Source organism: Muscardinus avellanarius (genome assembly GCF_963383645.1).
Source record: "Muscardinus avellanarius genome assembly, chromosome: 13".
Lineage (NCBI taxonomy): Eukaryota > Metazoa > Chordata > Mammalia > Rodentia > Gliridae > Muscardinus > Muscardinus avellanarius.
Genome location: NC_137799.1, coordinates 68356951 through 68382182, shown reverse-complemented (window position 1 = coordinate 68382182; position 25232 = coordinate 68356951). Strand labels below are relative to the sequence as shown.

Here is a 25232-nt window from a genome sequence, read left to right as displayed (position 1 = left end):
TTTTTTTTTTTTTTGGTGGTACTGGGGATAGAACCCAGGGGCCTTCTATCTCCGGGCTACACTCCCAGACCTATTTTATATTTTATTTGGAAACAGGGTCTCTGAAGCCAGCCTCAACTGGCTTCGAACCTGCACGATCCTCCTGTCTCAGCCTCCCAAGCGCAGGGATTACAAGTGTGTGCCACCACGCCTGGCTAGCAATACTTCCCTTATTAGGTCTTTACTGTGGTTTATGGACATTTCTCTAAGGAATAGTGCTATTACATTTAAAATTTTAATCTCTATATTTTCACATCAAATTAAATCCCTGCTATTTTCTACCATAAAGATTTTATAACTCATTTCCTTTAGGCCACCAGGACCCCAAACTTAACCACAGGCCTGATGGTCGTCTTGCAGCCTTTCAAACATGGGGCATTCCTCCCTTCCATAGGCGTCTCTCACAGAGCTACTTCAGCCTAGACACTGCTACTTCCCAATCCCACCGCTCCTCTGGCTAACTCCTAACTACAACATCAGGGCTCGGGTCATTGCTGACTTTTCAGGAAAGTCCTACCGGAGCCCACCTCCAGGCAGGAGGTCAGCTGACCCATCGTATGCACCTGAGTTCCAATTCACAATGCCACATTCACAGCACTTCCACTTTTGACAATACATCATTATCTGGTTATCTGTCTCTACTCCTAGACTCCTACACTGAAATTGCAATTGAGACTAGTTAATGGTACATCCCAGGGCTGAGTAGGTATTGAATACCACAGCAGGTATTTCAAGAATATTCCTTGAGTAGTGAATCAATCAATTCATTCATTCATTCATTCATTCATATTCAGGATGGGGGTGGGTACCAAATCCTAAATTCTGTGGTTTAACTAGGCTAAGTGTGTATAATAATTCGGTAATGAAACATATACATACCATTCCCTAAAAATGCCTAGAGAATTTTTGCAATTTGGATAAAGTCATCCTCTTCTATTAGTGAATGGCAAACACTGAGGCACAAGGAGCATTTGGTAGCCTAGCTCTTACTATCCCCACTAAGCTAACAGCCCCCTGTGCAGTTATGGCACGGTGAGGTGTCTGCCTCTCAGGCTTCCTATTGCAGCTCCCTCTTGTATCAAGCATGTGCTGCTTGATACAGGGAGATGTTTCCAGGGAGACGAGGCCAAGAGGGGCAGGAGGACCAATACTACACATCTATTAGCAACTTAGAAAAACAACTTGTAGAGCCAGGCGTGGTGGCGCACGCTTATAACCCCAGTACTTGGGAGGCTGAGACAGGAGGATCGCACAGGTTCAAAGCCAGCCTCAGCCAGCCTCAGCTACTTAGTGAGGCTCTCAGCAGCTTAGTGAGACCCTGTTTCCAAGTAAAATTTAAAAAAGGTCTGGGAGTATAACCTGGAGGTAGGAAGCCCCTGGGTTCCATCCCTAGTACCACAAAAAAAAAAAAAGAAGAAAGAAAGAAAAAAGGAAAACAACTTGTAGCAAATTAAAGCACCCCCTAAAGCACTGCCATGTTTAAGAAAAGACCACATATATCATTTCCATACTTCTCTAAGAATTTTTAAGATACCTACTTCCTGAGATATGCTTTCCAGAGCCAAGAAGAAAAGCTCAACTCTGACCTTTGGGAAGATTTTTAAAGAAACAGTCCTTGCCAGATACAGTGGTACATGCCTCTAATCCCAGTACTTGGGAGGCTGAGACAAGAGGATCACAGGTACAAGGACAGCTTCAGCAATGTAGCAAGACTCTTAGCAACTTAGTGAGACCGTTTCGAAAATAAAAAGAATTAAAAGGGCTAGGGAGGTAGATTGAAGGTATAATACCCCTGGGTTCAACCCACAGTACCACCAAAAAATAAAGGAATAGTCCTTTTTTCTTAAGAAAGCAAACTAATGAAATGATGGGGCTTCCCTCCTGCTGGGCCATAATGCTCCTGTCAAGTAAAGAGGTGGGTGCTTGCTGCTGACCTTTCTCGGAGAGGGAGCTCGTCCAGAGGGCTGGGAGATCTGGAATACTGGGAGGCAGCAAATGGCGTTTCCTGGTAGAAATCGGCATCCCCTTGGTTCCTGGGCAAGGGCTTTCCAAACTTACTTGAACTTAAACGTGATGGGGAGTCATTCCTCAAAACAATCCGTTCATCTGGCTCTTTGGTAACCTGAATGACAACATGAATTATTCTTTAGTTGTACTTTTGGGGTTTTTTGCTTAATTTAGAGCCAGGGATAGTGTGGGAGAGGGAAGAGAAGTGGGAGTCAGATGAGAAAATCTATGCCCCCCAACAATCTCCTGCAAATAAAAGAGGGCTGAGGTGCAAAAGACAAGAGACAAAATGCTCAGGAGTTAAGAGCAAGAAAATATAACCCAGCTGGGTGTGGTGGTGCACGCTTGTAATCCCAGCATTTGGGAGGCTGAGACTGGAGGATCGTGGTTCGTGGACAGCCTCAGCTACTTAATGAGGCCCTCTGCAACTCAGTGAGACCCTGTTTCAAAATAAATAATAAAAAATAGGGCAGGGGGTATAGCTCGGAGGTCAAATGCCCCTGGGTTCCATCCCTAGACCTGCAAAAAAAAAAAAAGAAAATATAACCCAAAACCTATACATATATGAACAAGCAGCCAAAATAAACTTATGTGCTGAATTTTCTGAGGATGGAGGATCATTAGATCAGGAAAGGATACAATTTCTATCAAAATATTTAAATGCTAGGGCATGAGAAACACAGCATACTCAATTTTCTTTACATATATCTATTTTTGATTTCTAACATAAAGTCTGAACTTTCACTTTGACAAACCAAACATCAGGAATGTCTGATTTACCATCTCTATGTCTAAAGGCATTTGATGAGAGAAAAAGGAAAGAAATTTGCTATGATAAAGTAGGTCTTGGGCCTACACACACCCTTCTTGGTAATTCATCCTACAAACTAAAAGAGGGGAGGAAACCAACAACCCCAAAACAAAGAACACAGTGGAGCCTGGACACCTCTTTGCATAAATCTACTTAAAATAAAGCAATCCCACAGCAGTAGCGCTAGCTAGAAATAAACTTTCCATCGCTGATTGCAGAAAGCACAAGAATTGACATGAGATAGCCGGAATTAAATCATTTTACAAATGCTACTTCTAAAATTACCTTTACGTTTGCTGCAAGGCTGTCAAGAGAAGAAGCTAGAAGAAAGAGGAACAGGTGTTTGAATGACTCATTATTACCAATTAGCCCTAAAGCTGCTGTTACATTTATTCCGCAGCAGTACAGAAATATTAGACAATGAATGAATTATTACAGAACTTAAATGCTCCCTTGTGAATTACACTATCATTTTTTAGTCTCTTCGAGTCACTCCGTTTTTATCTATGAGTTTTTCGGTCCTCTTGAGGTTAAAAAATGTGATCATATTTTAACGATACCTCATATGGAAAGAAAAAGGGTGAAAGCAAACCTAAAGTAAAGCAGGAAGTTCAATACCCTTAAGCAGCCTTATGCAGAAAACCAAACAATAACAAAAATATTATTTGCCCAGGTGCTCAGAGTCTATGAGAAAGCAATGTGGGTCTAATATACAATTCATGTGCTCTGCCTCTTCTGTCATTCTCTGGTTTTCTAGAATCCTTTGAAGCAGGACTCTGCGTAAGTAGATACAAGCATTAAACTGGCATTAACATTAGTGTTGTGCACACAAATATAACACAAAGTAGACTCCAAATGTTAAATTCAAACAATGACTACTTAAGAGCTTAGAGAAACATGATTCTGCAAAAATGGAAGTCATTGTAATTACACTAAATGGTCATGGGAAATGGTAAGGATGATAGGAGTGGAATAATAAATACACACACAGGAAGCTGAAACACTATTGGATTTTTCCAGGTTAAAAAAATAAATGCTTTTGAAATGAGTATTTATAAGGTGATGCTAAGGCCACCATTTCTTCCCCTAGTGTGACTGGGGTTTAAGCCATGACTAGGGGCTTTTCCTGGATAGATGATTCCCCCTTGCCTCCTGTAGTAAAAAACAAACAAACAAAAAAAAGGAAGACATAAAAATGAAATTTTAAAATCTGCTGATTTTCATATCCTCTGGGCATACACATATGTGCATCTTGTCCCAGAAGCTCTCGTCTCTCCTGTCCCGTGCTGGGCAGGGAATCAGCCATGCTAAGGTCCTTGTAACACAGCCCCAAACCTTCCCTGGGACCTAGGAGCCCCCACTCCTGGTTTTGAGCACTGTGTTGCATATGGGGCCGGATTTTTTCCCTTGCTTCTCAAAGCACAGTTCATGGACCAGCAGCTTCAGTATCACCTGGAGGCTTGTTAGAAAAGAAGTCTCCTTGGCCCCACCTCAGCCATTAAGAAGAATCTGCAGTTTCACAAGGTCCCCAGGTGATTCAAAGACACATTCAGACTTGAGAAGCGCTGCTTTATTCTACCTTAGACCTGGATGAAGGAGCTGACAGGTGACCTAAGCAAAGGTCTGGCTTGCAAGCTACAGGGATTCCAAGGATATGAGCCCAGAGGTCTGAACATCTTCTCTAAATGTAGGTATGCCAAAAACTTGATGTATGACTCTTACACACACTGTAACCTCTCTGGAGGTTCTTGGTTCTCCACCTGCCAGGATTAATAAAAGACAAAGGCTGAGACCAATGTCATATGAGTCTCATATACTCAGGCCAGCAGTAAGCCCAACTGTCCTCCCCAGGGAAGGACTTTGCCGCTGCTTGGTTTCACTGTAACAGGGGAGTTTTGCATTTATAGGCTGCACCGGTGATTTTCAATTCACAGAACGTAAATTAAACATCAGAGGCGATGAAGCACTTTCTGCTTCAAATCTATACCCTTGGTCAGCTGTCATCAGTCACAAGAGACTGTTCAAAGAACAAACTGTTAAGCCTGAGACAGAGAACTCACCAGGTGTGACAGTACACACCTGTTATCCCAGTATGGGAGGCTGAGACAAGGGGATCACAGGTTTGAGGCCAACCTCAGCAACTAAGATAGAGAACTCTGTTGTCATGGATGGCACAAGTCCAGTTTAGTCCTACCAGGAGGCAAGGGGAGAGGAGCCGCCACCATCCTTCTAACCTAAGAAGTTTGATGAAGTTCTAGAATGGCTGAACTGTTCTACCATGATCTTCACTATTGACAAGATTCACAATCGAGGTCCTAAGGTAGAAGCTTCTCAGGCAGACCTTAATGCAGGGACTCGATGTGTAGTCCAGGAATCTCCGCACGGGGCCCCAAGACCTTTTAGAAATCTGCATAAATCTGTTTGCATAATAATATATGATTTGTTCATTTCACTCTCATGTTCTCCTAACAAAAGCTACCAAGGCATGTCATAATAACATTACCATTCTGATGGCTCATAGAATTCATGCTGGCATATTGTACTTTTAAAATTTCTCAGTTTAACTTCTAATGTGCTAAACATTGAAAGACATTACCCACTTCCACAAAAGCTCTTTAGGGTCCTCAGTGTTTTGTGGAGGGGTGCTAGGGATTGGACCCAGGGGCATTCTACTTCCAACCAAAATCCCCAGCCCAGCCCCTTTAAGAAAAAAACATTTTTTTTTTATGCAACATCTCACTAAGTTGCTTGCTAAGTCCTGCCTTAAACCTACGATTCTCCTGTCTAAACCTCCCAAGTACTTGGAAGGGTACTCAATAATATTTAAAAAATGCAAATCTAAAGCTTTGAGACCTCCACTTTATATAGAATTGCTCCCCTCCTTGCTGATGTGCAATCTTGAACAGCAAATGCTAACATCTCCTGACTGCCATCAATCTCCTGTTCTTTCCCATCCAGAAAAAAAAAAAAAAAAGTGACAAGATAGCTTATTCTCTAGCTATCAATGGTGCCTTTGCCAGGAGCTCACACCAAGACAAGCTTCTGTCTGCTTTCCAGCCCAGCCCGGGAACAGGGGCAACCATGGCACGCTTGTTGAGCAACGCTCGTAGCTGGTGGGCGTCTCCCACGGGAGGCTACACACCTCTGGGGACTGAGAACGCCATAGCTGGAGAGTCCTTGAGGACTAGGCCCACAGTTTCCAATCTAACTCGTGATCCCTCGGAATGGAAGAAGAAAAGTAGGATGCACAGATTCCCATAAGGAAATGCAAGGGAATAAGAAGCTTGAGTACCTCTTCTCATTGGAAATGCAAAGTTTGAAAACTTAGATTTTCTTCTAGACTTCCATGAATTATGCGCTGAATTATTTTCACCAAAGGGCTTTTCACTGTCCACCTAAAAGTCAAAGAAAGAAAGACTTGAATCTACAGTAGCTTGTAATAGCCTCTCCTCATTACCCATAATGCCTCTCCCCCTCGATCACTGCTTATGTGCTGGGGGGGGCGGGGGGGGGGAATTACAGCCTCCAAGTACTGTTACACTCTACCCATTAGGAGAAACCATTTGCCCTAATACTGAGGCTAGAACATGAGAATATGGGCTAAATGTCAGCATTAAGGAGCTGAAGTTGGACACAAATTATATTCTAGCAACTGGTAGAGATGGACCACAGAGTAGAAAGTAAGCAAAGCTTTATCACACAATCTTTAAAACAAGATAGAGCCTCATGTTCCTGAACTGTGTGAGCACCGCCGGCCCAGGCAGGCTCCTCCCTGAGAATAAGAAATTGCCACAGGTGACATTTTGGCTTTCCACATTCCCTTTCAGTCTGAGAATCTATATTCTTGAAGAAAAGAACAGTGGTGGTTGTGTTGTCATATTTTCCTTAAAAAAAAATAAAAGACAAAGCAACATGATCTGCAAATAGTCATACTACCTGAAATATGCAATCTTTCAGAATAGCCTACAACACAAAGTTACTCAGTTTTAAAAACTTCTGTTATTTTTATTTCTTAGGGTAAGTTATGATATTACTCTTAATTCTATCCCAAGGAATATATCATATTGATTTGCATGGACAGATTTTACAACACCAGCAACCTCGAAATCTTAATGCTTCTACTTAAGTCAACATCATACATCATGAGACTATCTGGCTAAATAAAAGAATACATAAAATCAATTAGAGAAGATCTTAGCACCTAGTAAAAGAAGTATAAGAACATGTTAAGTAATATAAACATCAAGCAAATTTTCCTTTCCTAAGAAATGTAACCATATTTTAAGGTTATTTAGTATATAATGACATGGACTGAAGTTGTATTTTACAAAAATGCATAAGAAATGGGATAAATCACACTGTATAATATCTCCAGTCGACATTATTTTTATGGAGCTATATTTAAAAGTGTGATGCTAGATTTTTGCCAGAGATTTTTTTTACTTTGGGGGCCACCAAAAAGAAAATAGCTATTTAGTATTTCTTTATCCATGAACAGACAGTATCTGTAAATAGGTAGTTTCTAGCCGAAAAGCTGTGTTCTACCTATAAACCAACTACTTTACATACAATCATTTCATCAGCATCTTGACTTTGAGATATCTCAGGGCCTACTATCTGTGTCAAATATACAAAGACCATCTAGACTAAAGACTTTAATTTCAACTTAATGAACTTTTTTTTAAACCACAGTCTAACTAGTTTGCTGAGGCTGTTCTCCAACCTGCAATCTTCCTATCTCAGTCCCCAAGTACTAGAATTATAGATGTGCATCCCCACAGCTGGCTTAACTTAATATACTATTAACAGTTAACATTCTGGAGAAAAAGTCACTAACCAGTACATGGAATGGGGTTCATGAAGAGTACAAAATAATATGAAAAATGCATTTAAAGTAATGTTAGCTGGAATATATCAGGAAACTAACCTGTATGTACAGTATAATTACAATTTTGTGGAAAATATAAAGCCTATGAATACCAAAAAAAAGGTGAAAAATGCATCAAATTAAATAATTTTATTATGCTAGTGAACCTACAAGTAATTTATTTTCTTTAACTTTTCCATAGTTTTCACTATTTTTATAATGCGGTAGAAAAAATGTTAAGATACTAAGAGAACCAGAGTGATTACATTTCCCCTCTACTCTCTGAAGGCTGAGTCTAAAAGAGCTCTAAAAGAGGGCTCTGAGTTGGCATGCCGTGGATTCTCCCACCATTCCCTGCTCTTCCAAGTTGGCCACTCAGCACCAATCTCATTATGAAAACCAAAGCAGTTTTTTTTTTTTTTTGTATGTGTGTGTGTTACTGGTGATTGAATCCAGGGGCATTCTATCTCTGAGCTACACCCCAGCCTTATCTTTATTTTTTATTTTGAAACAGGGTCTCACCAGTTCGATGAAAATATCACTGCCTTCTAAGGCTGTCCTTGAACCTGTGATCCTCCTGTCTCAGGCTCCCAAGTACTGGGATTTCAAGCGTGGGCCACCATGCCTAGCTAGCATGGCTAGCAGTTTTCTTTTAAATTTATGAAGCTTCAGTTTTGGATAGTAGAGTACACACCAGCCTTTATTACACCTCTTCAATTCCTGGCAGTTCAGACTCTTCTGAATCAAGGCGAGTTATCATTCAGAGACATCATACTCTTAATAATTTCCAAAAATAAAAAAATGGAAATGGTTGGCATTTGCTGAGCAAGTCCTTTATGTGAGATACTGTTATAGGCGTTTCCAGGCAACTGAGCCCAATTTAAAAATCGTGAGTATTCAATTTTAATTCTCTAATATTACCCATTTGCTTTTATGGCCCAGCCTTCCTTTATTCCAGCCTTATCCACATCCCCACCATTCCAAAACACTCTGAAAAAATAATTTTAGGCTCACATGTCTAACCACAAATGGAGGCTTCCTTTCTCCAGGGAATGTGAAGTTATTTCCAAGGTTCGACTGAGCTGGCTGGTCCTGGAAGAATCGTCTACTGGAATACGGGGAGGGTGCCCGGGACTGCCCGCCTTTGGGCAGCCTGTCAAGGTTATTGTCCTTTGGCTTCATCTTTATATTATTCAGAGGGAACACTGGTCTATGTGATGAGGATAAAGGCCTTTGTGATTTATGTCTTTCTTCCTGAAACCAATAACAAAGAGGGATATTTTTAAAAGAAATTATAATCAGAATATAAAAATGATATGTTGTACGGTATGATCCCCATCTTTTAAAAACAAAAGAAAAAACTTGGTTTTAACACTGGGGATTGAACCCCAGGGGCATTCTATCTCTGAGTTCATGATACACCTCCCAGCCCTTTTCTACCTTTTGTTTTGAAATAGGGTCTCCTTAGGTTGCTGAGAGTCACAAGATGTTGCTGAGGCTGTCTTTGAAACTTTAGTTCTCCCATCTCAACCTCCCAAGTACTGGAATTACAGGCATATGCCACCATGCCCAGCTGATCTTAATCATTTAAAATACAAGTGTGTGTGTGTGTGTGTGTGTGTGTGTGTGTGTGTGTGTGTACAGAATATATCTTAAAAATTAGGTTCAACTGTAAATGTTAAGGACAGAAGATTTTTATTTTTATCTTGTCTTTTTTTTGCTTACCTGTATTTTCTTATTTTCTAAAATAAACGTGACGCTTTTATTATAAAATGAAAATAGTATATTATTCATTTAAAAAGTCAACTTTAAGCCAGGTGTGGTAGCGTACACTTATAATCCTAGCATTCGGGAGGCTGAGACAGGAGGATCCAGGTTCTCGGACAGCCTCAATTACTACTTAATGAGGACCTTTGCAACTTAGTGAAACCCTCTTTCAAAGTAAAGACTAAAAATAGGGCTGGTGTGTAGCTAAAAAAAAGTTAACTTTAGAAGGCAGACCTATATTAGGAGTGTAAAACAGATTAAAATGGTAAAATGGAAGAGAAAGATAGACTGAAAAATTGCTATAAACACATCATAAATTGGAAAGTATAGAAGGTAAAGAAGAGGACACTAAAAAGCAGCTAATGTACTGGGGATGGTGACACACACTTATAAATACCAGCTACTCAGAAGTAAGTTTTCTATATCAGTTACTTTTTGTGTATGTGGGTCTGGGGATGGAACCCAGGGGTGTTTGACCTCCAAGCTACACCCCCTGCCCTATTTTTTATTCTTTATTGTGGAACAGAGTCTCACTGAGTTGCGGAGGGCCTCACTAAGTAGCTGAGGCTGTCCACTAACTGTGATCCTCCAGTCTCAACAAGTGTGCGCCACCACGCCCAGCTATATCAGTTACTTTTATAGAAAGTAGGATTCTAAATTTGAGGCTGACCTGATAAACTTAGCAAGCCCCTGTCTGAAAATTAAATATACAGGGCTGGTGATGCAGCTTAGTGATAGAGCACTTGCCTAGTGCTGTGTGTGAGGGCCTGAGTTTAATCTCCAGTATTGCAAACAACAGAGAGAGAGAGAGAGAGAGAGAGAGAGAGAGAGAGAGAGAGAGAGAGAGAAGAGAAGAGAAGAGAAGAGAGAGGGGAGAGGGGTGAGAGGAGAGGGGGAGAAGAGAGAGAAAAGCAGGTCTCCATTAGGATTTATTCTGAAAGAGGTGATAGATTTGCATAAATAAGTAACCTTTCTCACAGTTTTCTTTAACCCATAGTTCATTATTTCTTACTTATTATTCATTCATTCTTGGTACTGGAAATTGAATCCATGTGCATCCTACTCCCAAGCTATATTGTCAGCACCCCCCTTTTTTTTTTGCAGTACTGGGGATTGAACCCCGGGGCATTCTACCTCTGAGCTATACCTCCAGCCCTATTTTTTATTCTTTCTTTCTTTCTTTCTTTCTTTTCTTTTTTTTTTTTTTTTGTGTGTGGTACTAAAGATGGAACCCAGGGGCTTTTCTACCTCCGAGCTATACTCCAAGACCTATTTTATACTTTATTTGGAAACAGGGGTTTAGCATAGTGAGCACGGCTGCCCTAACACCCTTCACGCTCACCAGATGGACCACAGATGCGACTCTGAGGCTGGCCTCAGCAAAAGAAAGAAGCAAACACTGCTGTTCATAAGACCAGGGAAAGTAATATAATAATAACTAACTAGCCTCCTTATATCACACCTGGAATTTTAGTGTCTGAATCACCCTGCTGTACCAACTATACCGTACCAAGTATGTGCCAAACATACTTTCCCTAATACGATAAGCTGAGCAAATGATTACAATTCAGAAATCCAAACCTACCAAAAACTTTCCAGGTTTCTACTTGTTCTGTTGCATCTAAACTTGGTAAAGTGAGTTCAGGCTAATCAGTCTTTAAATTTGTGGAGTAAAACGCTTTCAGTTCTATTGCTGCTTTTTTATTATACTTACAAGAAATCTGTTTCTATGCAGAGACACACATTCTCGGATGGCTGTCCTTGTAGAAAACTCTAGTTTGGGAACAATGCCCTAAAAATAAAACAGCATAAAAGAAGGGGAAAGATTACTCAAAACAGTTATTTTCCCACATGATCCTTACTTGAAATCATACAAGAATCTACTTGCTCTTCTGTGGTTAGTAGAAACAACACATATTAACTAAAATAGTGGAAAACTAAATACTTGTATACTAAACACTTTAAACACTTGTATAGTATGTGTTATGTTACCAGACACAAGCCTGTGCATCGTGCATGTGTTATCTCATCCTGACACAATCCCATGAAGTAGGTCCTAATAGCATCTCCTTTTAGTTAAGAAACAGAGTTTTTTGCTTATTTATTTTTTATTATTTTTAATATTGGAGATCAAACCCAGGGGTATTCTACCTCCAAGCTACAACCCTAGTCCATTTGTTTCACATTTTCAAACAGGGCCTTGCTAAGTTGCCGAGGGTCTTTCTAAATTGCTGAGGCTGGTCTTGAACCTATGATCTTCCCATCTTGGCCCCCCAAGTACTTTTGGTGGCATGCACCACTAAACGTTAAGATACCATTTAAGTAATGTGTTCATCTAGTAATGGCAGAGCTGGTAACTGTACCCAGGCATTCTGGCCCCAGCGTTTATTCTATTAGCTACTCCATCTAATACATGGGGCCATGGAATTGAGTGAGATTACATTAAAGGAGGAATGGGGAGAGGTCCTCCTTTCCTACTTAACTGCTTTGAGAAACTTGCTTTATATATTATATCAAACATTCATGTTCATCAGAATTATTCCCCACTTTATTTTCTATCATTAACTGATACTTATAATTTGCTCAGAACCACACCATCTAAAAGTCTGTTAAGGTGCCAAGTGAGAAATAAATAAATTAATTGATTGATTTATATATATTATATATGGAAATGCAAACAAAATCCCACTTCTGTAAAGAAAATAATCTAATTATTAATGAATTGATAAACCAAAAGAGAATAAAGTGAATAGTTTATCTGATCTGTACATATAATTCAGTCTCAATTCCTATAGAAGAGTGAACTGAAATAATATAAGAGAATCCTCATTGCACATTGCACAGTGACTGAGAGTACAAACTCTGAAGCATAAGATCACTCACCAGTTCTACTTGCCCTGAGTCCTTTTCCTTTCTTTTTTTTTTTTTTCTTCTTTTTCTACTGGGGATAGAACTCAGGGGCATTCTACCTCTTAGCTACACCCACAGTTCTATTTTATTTTTTTTATTTGGAAATGGGTCTCACTAAGTTTCTGAGGCTGGCTACGAACCTAAGATCCTTCTGCTCTGTCTCAGCCTCCCAGGTACTGGAATTACAAGTGTGCACCACCACGCCCTGCTCTGGGTACATTTTTTGTTCGTTTTTTTGTTTTTGTTTTGTTTTTGCAAAACTGGGAATTGAGCCCAGGGGCATTCTACCTCCAAGCTACACCCCCAGCCCTATTTTTAACTCTCTATTTTGAAACAAGGTCTCACTAAGTTGCAGAGGACCTCACTAAATAGCTGAGGCTGGACACCAACCCATGATCCTTCTGTCTCAGCCTCCCAAGTACGGAGATTACAAATGTGAGCCACCATACCCGGCAAGGGTACGTTTTTTTAAACTCTCCACACCAGTTTCCCCATCCATACAATGGGAAAAATAATAGCAGGCCCTCACAGGTCTTCAAGACTGAACAAGATAATGAGATAATGCATGTAATAAGCTCAGCCCTGTGTCTGGCATGTGGTAACCACACAATGAACCTGAGCTATTGGTAAAACTTTGGCAATTGGTTTCGTTTTGCCTTAGAACATTTGAGAGGAAATGAGCCCCTCTGTCACTTTACAAACGGTTTAAAATATAGTTTGAATGAATGGATCTGGAGAACATCACAATAAGTGAGATAAAACAGACCCAGAAAGCCTCAGGTACTTAGTGAGACCCTGTTTCAAAATAAAGAATAAAAAATAGGACTGGGGTGTCACTCGGAGGTAGAATGTCCCTGGGTTCCAACCCAGTACCACAAAAAAATTAAAATATTAAAAATAAAAGAAAATAAAGAATAAACCAGACGTGGTGGAGCATGCTTGTAATCCCAGCATTCAGGAGGCTGAAACCAGAGGATCAAAGTTCTCAGACAGCTTCAGCTACTTAGTGAGGCCCTCTGCAACTTAGTGAGACCCTGTTTCAAAATAAAGAATACAAAATAGGGCAGAGGGTGTAGCTCGGAGGTCGAATACACCTGGGTTCCATCCCCAGACCCATTAAATAAATAAATAGATAAATAAATAATAAAAATAGGGCTAAGGCGTAGCTTGGAGGTAGAATGCCCTTAAGTTCAATCCTCAGTAGTGAAAAAAAAAGATTCTCCAGTAATATGAACTAGTGATCTTCTGTCAGCTGTCCCTCTGTAAAATGGAGTCCATAATATCTGATTTTGCTAGTTTGAGAACTGTTAGGAGAAAAATATTATGCATAAAAGTTGAGCGCACAAGATAAAAGAGATACATTCCTGCTATTGCTTCTCTATTTAGTCATAATAGCTATGACTATTTTGTTAATCTGTATTAAGAGAAAACTGAACCAGCAACCTTTTTATAGCTATGCAATAGTGTGAATATGGCAATAATTTGGCCTGATTTGATAATGAGATTTCTACCACTCTAATCAGTAGTGGAAAACAGTAGTGGAATTTGATATCTTGAGCTGGGCATCTAAATAGGACTGCTGAACGCAACTGGGGGTCTAAGAAAGATAAAGCTATCAACCTTTTCAGGAATAAAATGTTCATATCCCAAGAATTTCTCTCCCAATTGAAGCCCAGAAGTGCAGGGTCACTTACTGGAAAACCTACAGCTGTCTTCATGAGCACCTCCCTATGTGTCCCAGGGTGCGAAGGCGTGAGCTTGGGCTCAGGAAAAAGAAAATCTCGTGTGTTTTCTTCATAGTAGGCTAACTCTTCCCACGCTAGACAGAAAAGAGAAAAAAAAGCACAAACATTTGTATCTATACTCTCCCCAAGTTTAAAGTTCAGACAGACAGCAGCAGAGTGGTACTTGAGTAAAAATAGATATTTTGATCCCAAAACTTGTATTTAAGAAGAAAATAATTTCTACTACTTTTAAAAAATCTCTTCAATAATTGTTAACAGCCTTCTCAAGCTGTAATAAAGAAAAGAGATTAAAGGGCTGTATCATAAAATAGAACAAAAAGAAAACCCTACTTTCCATGTATTCATCCATCCATCTATCTATCCATTCTTTCCTTCACCAAATTTTTACTTAAGGAAAAACATGGGTCAGGTCCCAGAGGGAGCATGTCTGCCCCTGTTCATACAAAGGTGGTGGCTTAGGGTGGGGTTCAGAGTCTGTGATGTAGAGGTGCCATTGGACCAGAGAACACCTAGACCTGTGGTTCTCGGTAAGGGTGGTATCCATTCCAGAGACATTCTGGACATTTGTGAGGACATTTTAAGGGTAGGAGCCAGAGGTACTAGGGTGCCTTGTGGTATACAAACACTCCTGTATATCGAATAATTTTCCCTACCCTGCATGACTTTCTAAAAACCCTACTAGCTACTAGACATTCTTTCAGGCAAAAAAAAAAAAAAAATTTTTTTTGATGACCACTGACTGAGCCAAGAACTTAAATCCATGCTGCATATAAGTACAAAGGTTTTTTTCATGATTTTAAAATACACCTACTATTCTAAGAATGCAGGTATATCACATAAACCAAGGAACAATTTTACTTTGCATTGTTTTGGATCGTGATCAAGACCTATTTGGCATTTGGAAAACCATGTCACACTTAAATACTTCATTATGGCCGGGCGTGGTGGTGCACGCTTGTAATCCCCGCGCTTGGGAGGCAGAGACAGGAGGATCGCGCAGGTTCGAAGCCAGCCGCGCGCGCTGGCTTAGGAGACCCTGTTTCCAAATAAAAAAGTATAAAAAATGGGTCTGGGAGTGTAGCCCGGAGGCAGAAGGGCTTCCAGGAACCCCAGTACCACCAAAAAAAAAAAAAAAAAAAAAAACTTCATTATGCTCAACTTTATGTATTGATGTGCATATATTTTTATATAAACCATTATCCTTTTATTCTCCTTTATATTACAGTTAGAATATTATATTGATCTTTGTAGTGATTTGTGTAGGCTCATTAATAATCATGACTATTATTTCAGTATGATAAAAGGGATGTTGCAAAACATTCAACACCAAAAGATGATCTTGATTCTCATAGGACAACAGCTCCTGAGATGAAACCTCAGTGGTGAACCCCCACCCCCCAAAACCCTGTTTAAAAATAAAAATAAGTCTGGGAGTGTAACCGGCAGAATGCCCCTAGTACCACAAAAGCTTCAATCCCCAGTACCACAAAAAGTAAAAGGAGAAAATACATCAGACTGTGCCTTGTATCTGCTCAAAACCTTCCAGTGGGGTTCACATCATATTAAGTAAACTATAAACAACTTCCCCCGGCCTTCACAACTCTGAAGCATCAAGGTTCTCATCACCTCTTCGTCACTCATCTGTCCATTCCCTTCCATCCCTGCTTCCATGCTTGCCTCTCTACCCTCTCTATGTTGGAATTTTACCCTCCTCTGCCCCCTAGAGCATTCCTTCCCTATATCCTTGACTAGCTGTCTCCCTCCCATCAAATGACAGACAGGCTTTAAATGTTATCTCATCATAGAATTAGCAACTCAACCCAAAGGAATGTTGCCTTTTTTACCACCCTATTTTTTTTTCAGCATATCACTAACTTTTGTTGTTGTTGTTGTTGTTGTTGTTGTATTGATTTGTTATCTGCTTTCCTGAATACTCCCTGAAAGCACTGACTTTTTCTGGTGTTACAGGTCAGGTCTGAAATGAGAGTGTCCATGTGGGCTGCAAGCAGCAAGGTGGGAGGAGGATGGCCCCTGAGGCCCTGTGGAAATCGCATTCTACTGCCAGGTGTCCTGAATACTGGATGTGGAGCTACAGGACTTAACATTTGCCCTGCCAGGCAGGTTTCAATCTCCCTCCTTTCTATGCCCCTATTCTTCTCTTTGGGGTTGAGAATGTTTACTTGGTGCCACTGGGTATTGGAAGTGTGCCACTTGATTTTTTTTTTTATTTTTTATAGGGCTCACAGATCAGGGTTTGCCTTGGGTCTCAGAGAAGACTTTGGACATAGGCTTTTGAGCAATGCTAGAACTATTAAGACTACAGGGACTCTTGGAGATGGGCTGAATGCATTTTGCACTATGAGATGGACATGAGTTTTGGGGGGTCAGAAGCAGAGTGCTATGTCCTGGGTCTGGAATCGCCCCAAAAGCTCAGGTACTGAAAACATGATTCCCACTTTGGCAAGGTTCAGAGGTGGGACATGGCTGGAGGTGGTTTGTCACTGGGTGCAGGGTCTTGACAACTATATCTGTCTCTGGCCCCCACCTCTTAGCTGGCAGGGCTGTCTCTAGAAAGGTGTGAACTCAGGGCAGTTCAACAAGTACAGGGCCCACCCAAGACAATCACGTCTGAAAAGGGGCCACACTGTACACATCTTTCATGGGCCCTAGAGTCAGTAAGACTTGGGTTCAAATTCCTGCTCTTCCATTTACCAGCCATGTGACTTTGGGCAAGTTATATAAACTCCTTAACTTCAGTCTCTTCCGTAGGGCCAACGTAGCAAATGACAAACATTTATGATGTGCCAAGCAGGGTCTGCCATTTCCTGCCATTATCACGACCAGCCCACAGTGGTCCTGGCATTACTCCAGTCCCTGTGAATGTCTTTATGTTCCTCCTGGAACAATCGCCTAGATGGCAGTATGAGTCTGCACAGCAGGCTTTTCCCTCGTCCTTTGTCCTTTCATACTATGTTTTTTGGATAGTTGTTACTGCATCTAAAATGATAGCTACTAAGTTACTCTTCCTCTACTTAGCAAGAATTTAGATTAAAAGTAAGAGGTCAGAGAAATGGAAGCGAGATTATATACTTTATTTGGAGCAACAAGAAAAAAATAAGACTGAAACAGGGCTAGAAAAATAGAAAGTTGTGAGAGCTGGGCATGGCTTTAGTATTTAGTATTTATATTAGTATTTAGGAGGCTGAGACAGGAGGAGCGCAGGTTCAAAGCCAGCCTCGGCAATTTAGCGAAGGCTCTTAGCAACCTAGTAAGACCCTGTTTCAAAATAAGAAATAAAAAATCAGGCTGAGAGTGTAGCTTGGAGGTAGAATGCCTCTGAGTTCAATCCCCAGGGCCACACAGAAAAAAGAAAGTAAGTTACGAAGCTTTTGGGGGGTAGAGGTGTATTAGGGATTGAACCTGGGGCATTCTACTTCTGATCTCCCCCCTTAGCCCTTTTTATTTGTATTTTTTTTTTTTTTTTTTTTTTTTTTTGGTGGTACTGGGGTTCCTGGAAGCCCTTCTACCTCCGGGCTACGCTCCCAGACCTATTTTATATTTTTGAAACAGGGTCTCTTATGCCAGCGCGGCTGGCTTCGAACCTGCGCGATCCTCCTGTCTCCGCCTCCCAAGCGCGGGGATTACAAGCGTGCGCCACCACGCCCGGCTTATTTGTATTTTTTGATACTTGCTAAATTACTGAGGGTTTCAACTAAGGTGCTGAAGCTGGCCTCAAACCTGTGATCCTCCTGTCTCAACCTCCCAAGTACTGGGATTACAGGTGTGTACCACTACGCCCAGCTATGAAACTATGAAGCTTCTTAATATAGTCTCTCTGGTTTGATCATTTTCCAGATACCCAGACTGCCACCTAGCGTGAAAATATCAGCATACCAAGGAGACGCTGAAGCCAAAGCCTTTTTAGGCTAAACCAGTCTCCTAGGTTAAGTGAGTGCCGGAAGAAGTTTATTTCCAATAGTCTAATGGCATACACAGTAATGTCATCAGTGCTATCAATGAGCAGCTTCTCCCCAAAGGAGGAAAAAAGGAGGCTTTAAGAAAAATAGGTATTTTATTCTTTTTTTTTTTTTCATGGTACTGGGAATGGAACCCAGGAATATTCTACCTCCAAGCTACACCCCCAGTCCTATTTTTTAGTCTTTTTTTACTTGTTATTTTTGTTTTGAAACAGGGTCTCACTGAGTTACGAAGGGCCTCACCAAGTAGATGAGGCTGTCCATGAACCGTGATCCTCCGATCTCTGCCTCCTGAATCCTGGGATTATAAGCATTCACCACCACACCCAGCCAAGAAAAATAATAGTTATAAGAACAACATTGGTTCAAGAGATATCTAACATTTATAGTGCACGTCAGAATTGGCAATATGCTACCCGGCAGCGGATCTCATTTGATTCCCTCTTTCCAAGCAAGGAGACAGGAGCTCTGAGAGCTCAAGACGCCTGTCAGGTCGCCACGCAGCAAGGTCAGAATTCAGAACCAGGTCACCTGAGGCAAGAGGCTGTCCTTGTTGACACCTAGTGAATGCTACTGTCTAAGTGTAAAACCAAGCTCTGTTTAAGCAAACAGGTGCCATTAAAATAAGATTTTAGAGTTATACTGAATATATGTGACTCATTCCAAAGAGAAGGTATTTACTCAGGAGAGTAATAAGACGAAGCATTGAGCTCAATGTCAAACAGGATTACACTGCCCCCCTGTGTCCATCACTTTTTCCCACATTTGTAAACTGAAGAAAGGAGGGGATCTTTATTTATTGGAAGCAAACTCACTTGACTTCTTCATTCATTAACAGTAAAGCCATGTGCAAATCTGAGGACCATTACTTGTATTCCTAATGTAATGCTGAAATGTCATTTGCTTATAAGTGTGTTTGAAAGTGTCTCAAAAGCCGGGTGTGGCGGCGCACACTTGTAATCCCAGTACTTGGGAGGCCAAGATAGAAGGATCCAAGGTTCACCACCAGCCTCAGCTACTTAGTGAGGCCCTCTGCAACTTAGTGAGACCCTGTTTCAAAATAAAGAATAAAAAGTAGGGCTGGGGGTGTAGCTTGGAACTAGAATGCCCCTGGGGTCAGTCCCCAGTATCACAAAAAGAAAGTGCTGCAAAAATGATCAAACAACGAAGTACTATTGACGGCAAAATGAAAAGAGAACAAATGAGCGAATGAAGAAATTGACCTGTGAGGACCCAGATGTGGCCCATCTGGCCTCACAATGCAGTCTACATGAGATTATGAGCACAAAGTCAGGATCAAGGACCAGCAAATCATCAGGGCCCACAGCTACTGCTGTGTGTCTGGTGCCGCCGTCATCATACAGAAAGACAGGCACGCTGCAGACCATGTACAAAATAAGCCCTTGATAACTTATGTTGAACACATTAATGGATTAATCATCCACGGCATCTCAAGATGAGTGAAATTGTTATTTTGAGTGATTCAAACTCAATCCCACTGAAATTGGAGAAGTGTGGGGGGGGGAGAAAACAATCATGATAAGGCTCCCATTTCACATCTGTGAATTATAACCAATCATCATTATTTTCAAACAACTATTCATGCAACCTTCTCACAGATGGATTTCTGGTCACATGACAACATGCATCAGTCCAAGATGTGTTTAATTTTAAAAAGCAAGCTATAAAATATATCTATTCAATGCATGCCCATCTGTATATAGTTTAGTCTGTATGTCATGTTTATATTGTATATAGGTGTATATATGTGCTATTTTAGGGCTAGTTGAATATACTAAATGCATTACATATACCAACTACAATTTAAAGGGTCTAAAAAAGATACACAACATTGTGTATCTTTTAATGTTGCTAATTGTCAATAAAGCATTTGTGGTGAGTAGCTGAATGGGGCTTTTGACTTTTTATCTACTTCTGTGTTAGTTTTTACAGTGAGGTGTTTACATGTTGGGGTAATATTTTAATTCATGCAAATTTTAAAAGACCAAAATGAGTATATTTCTTCCTTATTAGCATACTAAAATGTAACTTGCCAGTTGCCAGTAATATATGTTTGAACATAAAATTGGGTCAAGCAAGAAAAAAAGCTTACAGAAAAAAAAAAACCAATGGCCTGATTTTATCCCATTACTTTTCGGCTGAAAAACCCTCAGTAAGAATTTCTGAACAGCAGGTAAGAGGCATCTACTCTGTTCTGTCTACCTAAGAAAGTAATAATATATCTGAGAAGGTCTATCCCTAGATTCACAGAGAGGGTGAGGAGGTTGTCTGTTTCCAGGGGCTGCCTTTGCCAAAGAACCTAGAAGCAGAAGAAAAAACTAAAGAAGCCTAGATCTACACCACTTTCCTAGGGCCCTTGCCCTGCTCCAGTGCTATCCAATTGTGGGAAGGGCTATGGTCTTCATTTTAAAAGCCTCCAAAGTCCCCACTCTGTAGCTGAGCGTGTGTGTGTGTGAGAGAGAGAGAGAGAGAGAGAGAGAAGGAGAAGGAGGGAAGGGAGGGGAGGGGAGAAGAGGAGAGGAGAGGAGAGGAGAGGAGAGGAACAGACACTGGGAGTTGAACTCAGAGGCATTCTACCTCTAAGGTAGATCTCTAGCCCTATTTTATTTTTAATTTTGAAACAGGGTCTCACTAAGTTATTGAGTGCCTGGCTAAGTTACTAAGACTGGTCTTGAACCTGCAATCCTCCTCTCAACCTCTGAAGTACTGGGAGGTGTGCATCACCACCCCTGGTTCATGCTCTCTTAAGAAGAAAAAACTATCAAAATAATAATAAAAAAAAGGGGTAAATAAGCAGGCACAGTGGCAGATGCCTGTAATCTCAGTACTTTGGAGGCTGAGACAGGAGGATCACAGGTTCAAGGCTAGCCTTAGCAACTTAGTATGGCCCTCGGCAACTAAGTGAGACCCAGTTTCAAAATAAAGTAGGGCTGGAGACCTAGCTCAGAAGTAGAACTTCTCGAGCCAAACGTGGTGGCGCACACCTGTAATCCCAGCATTCGGGAGGCTGAGACCAGAGGATCGCAGTTCGCGGACAGTCTCAGCTACTTAGTGAGGCCCTCTGCAACTCAGTGAGACCTGGTTTCAAAATAAAGAATAAAAAATAGGGCAGGGAGTATAGCTCAGAGGTCGAATGCCCCTGGGTTCCATCCCCAAACCCCCCCCAAAAAATGTAGTACTTCCCTAGGTTTAATCCCCAGTACAAAGGGGGGGGGGGGAGAATATATAGTTTTGACCACAGTTGATTAAAGATTATGGTAAAAAATATCAAGAATGTATACCAAAGTGCAATATTTACATCCAGACATTACTTCACAAGTAAGGATATGATCATGCTGAAGGAAAGAAAGAAAACAAATCATAATATAGGAAATAAATTTTTTTAAATTTTTTTTTGGTTTTGTTTGTTTGTTTTGGTGGTGCTGGGGTTCCTGGAAGCCCTCTACCTCAGGGCTACACTCCCAGACCTATTTTTTTATATTTTTTTATTTGGAAACAGGGTCTCCTAAGCCAGCACGGCTGGCTTCGAACCTGTGCGATCCTCCTGTCTCTGCCTCCCAAGCACAGGGATTACAAGTGTGCGTCACCATTGTCAAAAACCATATTTAAAAAGAAGGAGCCACAAAATATGGCAAAATAAGCTGAGTGTGGTGGCACACACTTGTAATCCCAGTACTTGGGAGGCTGAGACAGGAGGATCTGGGTTTGTGGCCAGCCTCAACTACTTAGTGAGGCCCTCTGCAACTTAGTGAAACCCTGTTTCAAAATAAAGAATAAAATATCAGGCTGGGAGGTGTATCTCAGAGGTATAATGCTTCTGGGTTCAATCCTCAGTATTGGGAAAAAATACATTTTTAAACTATATATTATATATTACCAAAACCCCAAATATTATGGATATACTTATAGCCCAATAAAACATGTGTATAACTAAATTCTTTATAGTATCAAAAATGGCACTATGGCCAGACATGGTGACACAGGCCTATAATCCCAATACCTGAGGGTTAAGACAGGAGGATCCAGGGATTGAGGACAGCCTCAGAAAGTAGTGAGAGTCTCATCAACCTAAAAAATAAATAAATAAAATTGGGCTGGGAGAGTAGCTCGAAGGTAGAATGCCTCTGGGTTCAATCCCCAGTACCACAACAAAAAAAATGGCACTATGGAGTATTATTCAGCCATAAAGAAAAGTGAAATCCTGTCATTTGCAGCAAAATGGATGGAAAATAAGCAAAATAAGCCAGACACAGAAAGAAAAGTACCACACATTCTCTTTTGTACGTGGAAACTAAAAGAAAAGTGGATGCAAATGTAGAAAAATGATTACAACGGAGTAGATATGGTATAAGGGGTGCTATACGCATGTATGGAAATATCACAGTGAATCCCATTAATGTATACAATATGTGTTAAGAAAAAGACAATGAAACAGTGACATAAAATGAAGGAAAACTAATAACAAAAGAAAATTATTTGTGCTGCAATCTAAATAAAATTCATAGTTTCAGTATTTTCATTCACACACACACACGCACGCGCGTGCTGAGAGACTATTTATGAGAACTGCCAGGTCCCATCCTTTAAGCAGTTCAGGTTTTATGTACCTCGAGACCTACTGCAAAGACCCCAAAATAGGTTCCTTCTAGAACCTAGAGTCCCATGTGTCATAAACTTACACTGTAAAGGTCCAGACAATAAATATTTTAGACTTAGCAGGTCATCTGGTCACATCTGCTCAGCTCTGTCACTGTACCATGAAAGTATCTATAAACAATATTTGCATGAGTGTGACTATGTTCCAATAAAAGTTCCATTATGGGTTATGAAACTTGAATCTCTCATCATTTTTACACATCACTGAATATTCTTCTTTTGAAAAATTTTATCCAACCATTAAAAATGCAATGACAAAAATCAGCATAGCAATCCCCAAAAAGTTTGAGTTATCAGCCGGGCGTGGTGGCACATGCTTGTCAGCATTCTGGAGGCTGAGACCAGAGGATTGCCGTTCACGGACAGCCTCAGCTACTTGGTGAGGTCCTTCACAACTCAGTGAGACCCTGTTTAAAACTAAAGAATAAAAGCCGGGCGTGGTGGCGCACACTTGTTATCCCAGCACTTGGGAGGCTGAGACAGGAGGATCGCACAGGCTCAAAGCCAGCCTCAGCTACTTAGTGAAGCTCTCAGCAACTTAGTGAGACCCTCTTTCCAAATAAAATATAAAATAGGTCTAAGAGGATAGCCGGGAGGTAGAAAAGCCCCTGGATTCCACCCCCAGTACCACAATAAAATAAAATAAAGAATAAAAAATGGGCCTGGGAGGTGTAGCTCAGAGGTAGAATGCCCCTCGGTTCCATCCCCAGTACTGAAAAAAAAAGTTTGACTTATCATCTGACAGAGAACTGAAAGTAAAAACAAAACCACTTGTACATCAATATTCATAAGTCTTATTCGTAATATCCCAAAAGTGGAAACAATTTCCATCAACTGATGTTCATCAACTGACAAATGGGTAAACAAAATGTGGCATATCTGTACAAAACAATATTATTTGGGCATACAAGGGAATCCAAGCTGATATATGCTACAACATGGCTAAACCTTAAAAACACTATGCTAAGTGAGAAAAACAGACATAAAAGGCCAGATAGTATATTTTTCCATTTATATGAAATGTCAGAACAGACAAATAAAATGGCGACAGAAAATAAATTAGTGGTGGTCTGGGCAAAAGGAGGAGGGAATGGGAAATAACTGGTCATGAGGATGGAGTTTCTTTCTGGGGAGACAAGAATATTCTACAATTAGTGGACAAATATCAATAGTCTGGGAGAGAAAAAAAGTATATTTCATATAAACCTATAAAGATTTAAAGTGATACGTTATTTAAAAGCACAGCATTTGCATACCAGTACCCCATTTTGTCATGCCAAAATTCTTTTAAAATAAAACGAACGAATTTAGAAATGCATTTTCTGGCACATTACCTGGAGGCACCAGCTGTATTAATTCAAACCTGGTCAGGAAGCCTAAAGAGGAAAAAAATAGATTTTAGGACTTCAGAAAATTGCCATAGTTTTTGTTAAATGCTAAATTTAAAGTTAGCATAACATCCCATGTTCATTTTTTTCTTCCTGGTACTGGGGATGGAAGCCAGGAGCATTCTACCTCTGAGCTACACCCCCTGCCCTATTTTTTATTATTTATTGTGAAACAGGGTCTCACTAAGTTGCAGAGGGCCTCACTAAGTAGCTGAGGCTGGCTGTGAATCTGTGACCCTCCTGTCTCAGCCTCCCAAGTACTGGGATTGCAAGCGTGCACTATCATGCCTGGCTCCCCATTTTTTTTTTTTTTTTTTTTTTTTTGCAGTACTTAGGTACTTAGGATGGAACCCAGGGACATTCTACCTCTGAGCTACACCCCTGCCCTATTTTTTTATTCTTTATTTTGAAACAGGGTGTCACTGAGTTGCAAAGGGCCTCACTAAGTAGCTAAGGCTGTCCGCGAACCATGATGCTCCTGTCTCAGCCTCCCAGATGCTGGGATTACAAGCATGTGCCACCATGCTTGGCTAACATTTTCTTTTTTTTTCTTTTTTCTTTTTCTTTCTTTTTTGTTTTTCTTGTGGGTCTGGGGATGAAACCCAGTGGCATTCAACCTCTGAGCCACACCCCCTGTCCTATTTTTCATTCTTTATTTTGAAACCAGGTCTCAGTGAGTTGCAGAGGGCCTCACTAAGTAGCTGAGGCTGTCAGCGAACCGAGATCTTTGGTCTTAGCCTCCTGAATGCTGGGATTACAAGCGTGCGGCACCAAGCCCGGCTTAACATTTTCATTTTTAATAACAATAGAGTTGGCTCTCCATATCCATAGGCTCCACATATTAAACTAACAAAATATTTTTTGAAATGCACCTATACTGAACTTGTGCAGACTTTGTTGTCATTACCTCCTAAACAATTCAGAATAGTAGCCATTTACATCGCATTGAGTGCATTAGGTATTATAAGTAATATGGAGATGAATTTAAAACATTTAAAGTATATGGGAGGATATGCACAGGTTATAAATCAATAGCATGCCATT

General features: G+C 40.6%; 1 protein-coding gene across 2 annotated transcripts in view; it reads right to left on the bottom strand.

Moving 5' to 3' along the window:
- The window catches only part of SPATA6L (spermatogenesis associated 6 like), a gene marked incomplete at both ends in the record, with an annotated part of 43876 nt that overhangs the window by 1571 nt on the left and 17073 nt on the right, over positions 1–25232 (bottom strand). The window contains 7 exons of one of the 2 annotated variants that reach the window (XM_080708842.1): positions 1974–2161; positions 3143–3177; positions 6150–6252; positions 8739–8978; positions 11206–11283; positions 14096–14220; positions 24135–24176. In XM_080708842.1, coding sequence (XP_080564968.1) covers positions 1974–2161; positions 3143–3177; positions 6150–6252; positions 8739–8978; positions 11206–11283; positions 14096–14220; positions 24135–24176 — 811 coding nt within the window. The remainder of the gene's footprint in view (positions 1–1973; positions 2162–3142; positions 3178–6149; positions 6253–8738; positions 8979–11205; positions 11284–14095; positions 14221–24134; positions 24177–25232) is intronic. The other variant, XM_080708843.1, reaches the window with a different exon arrangement.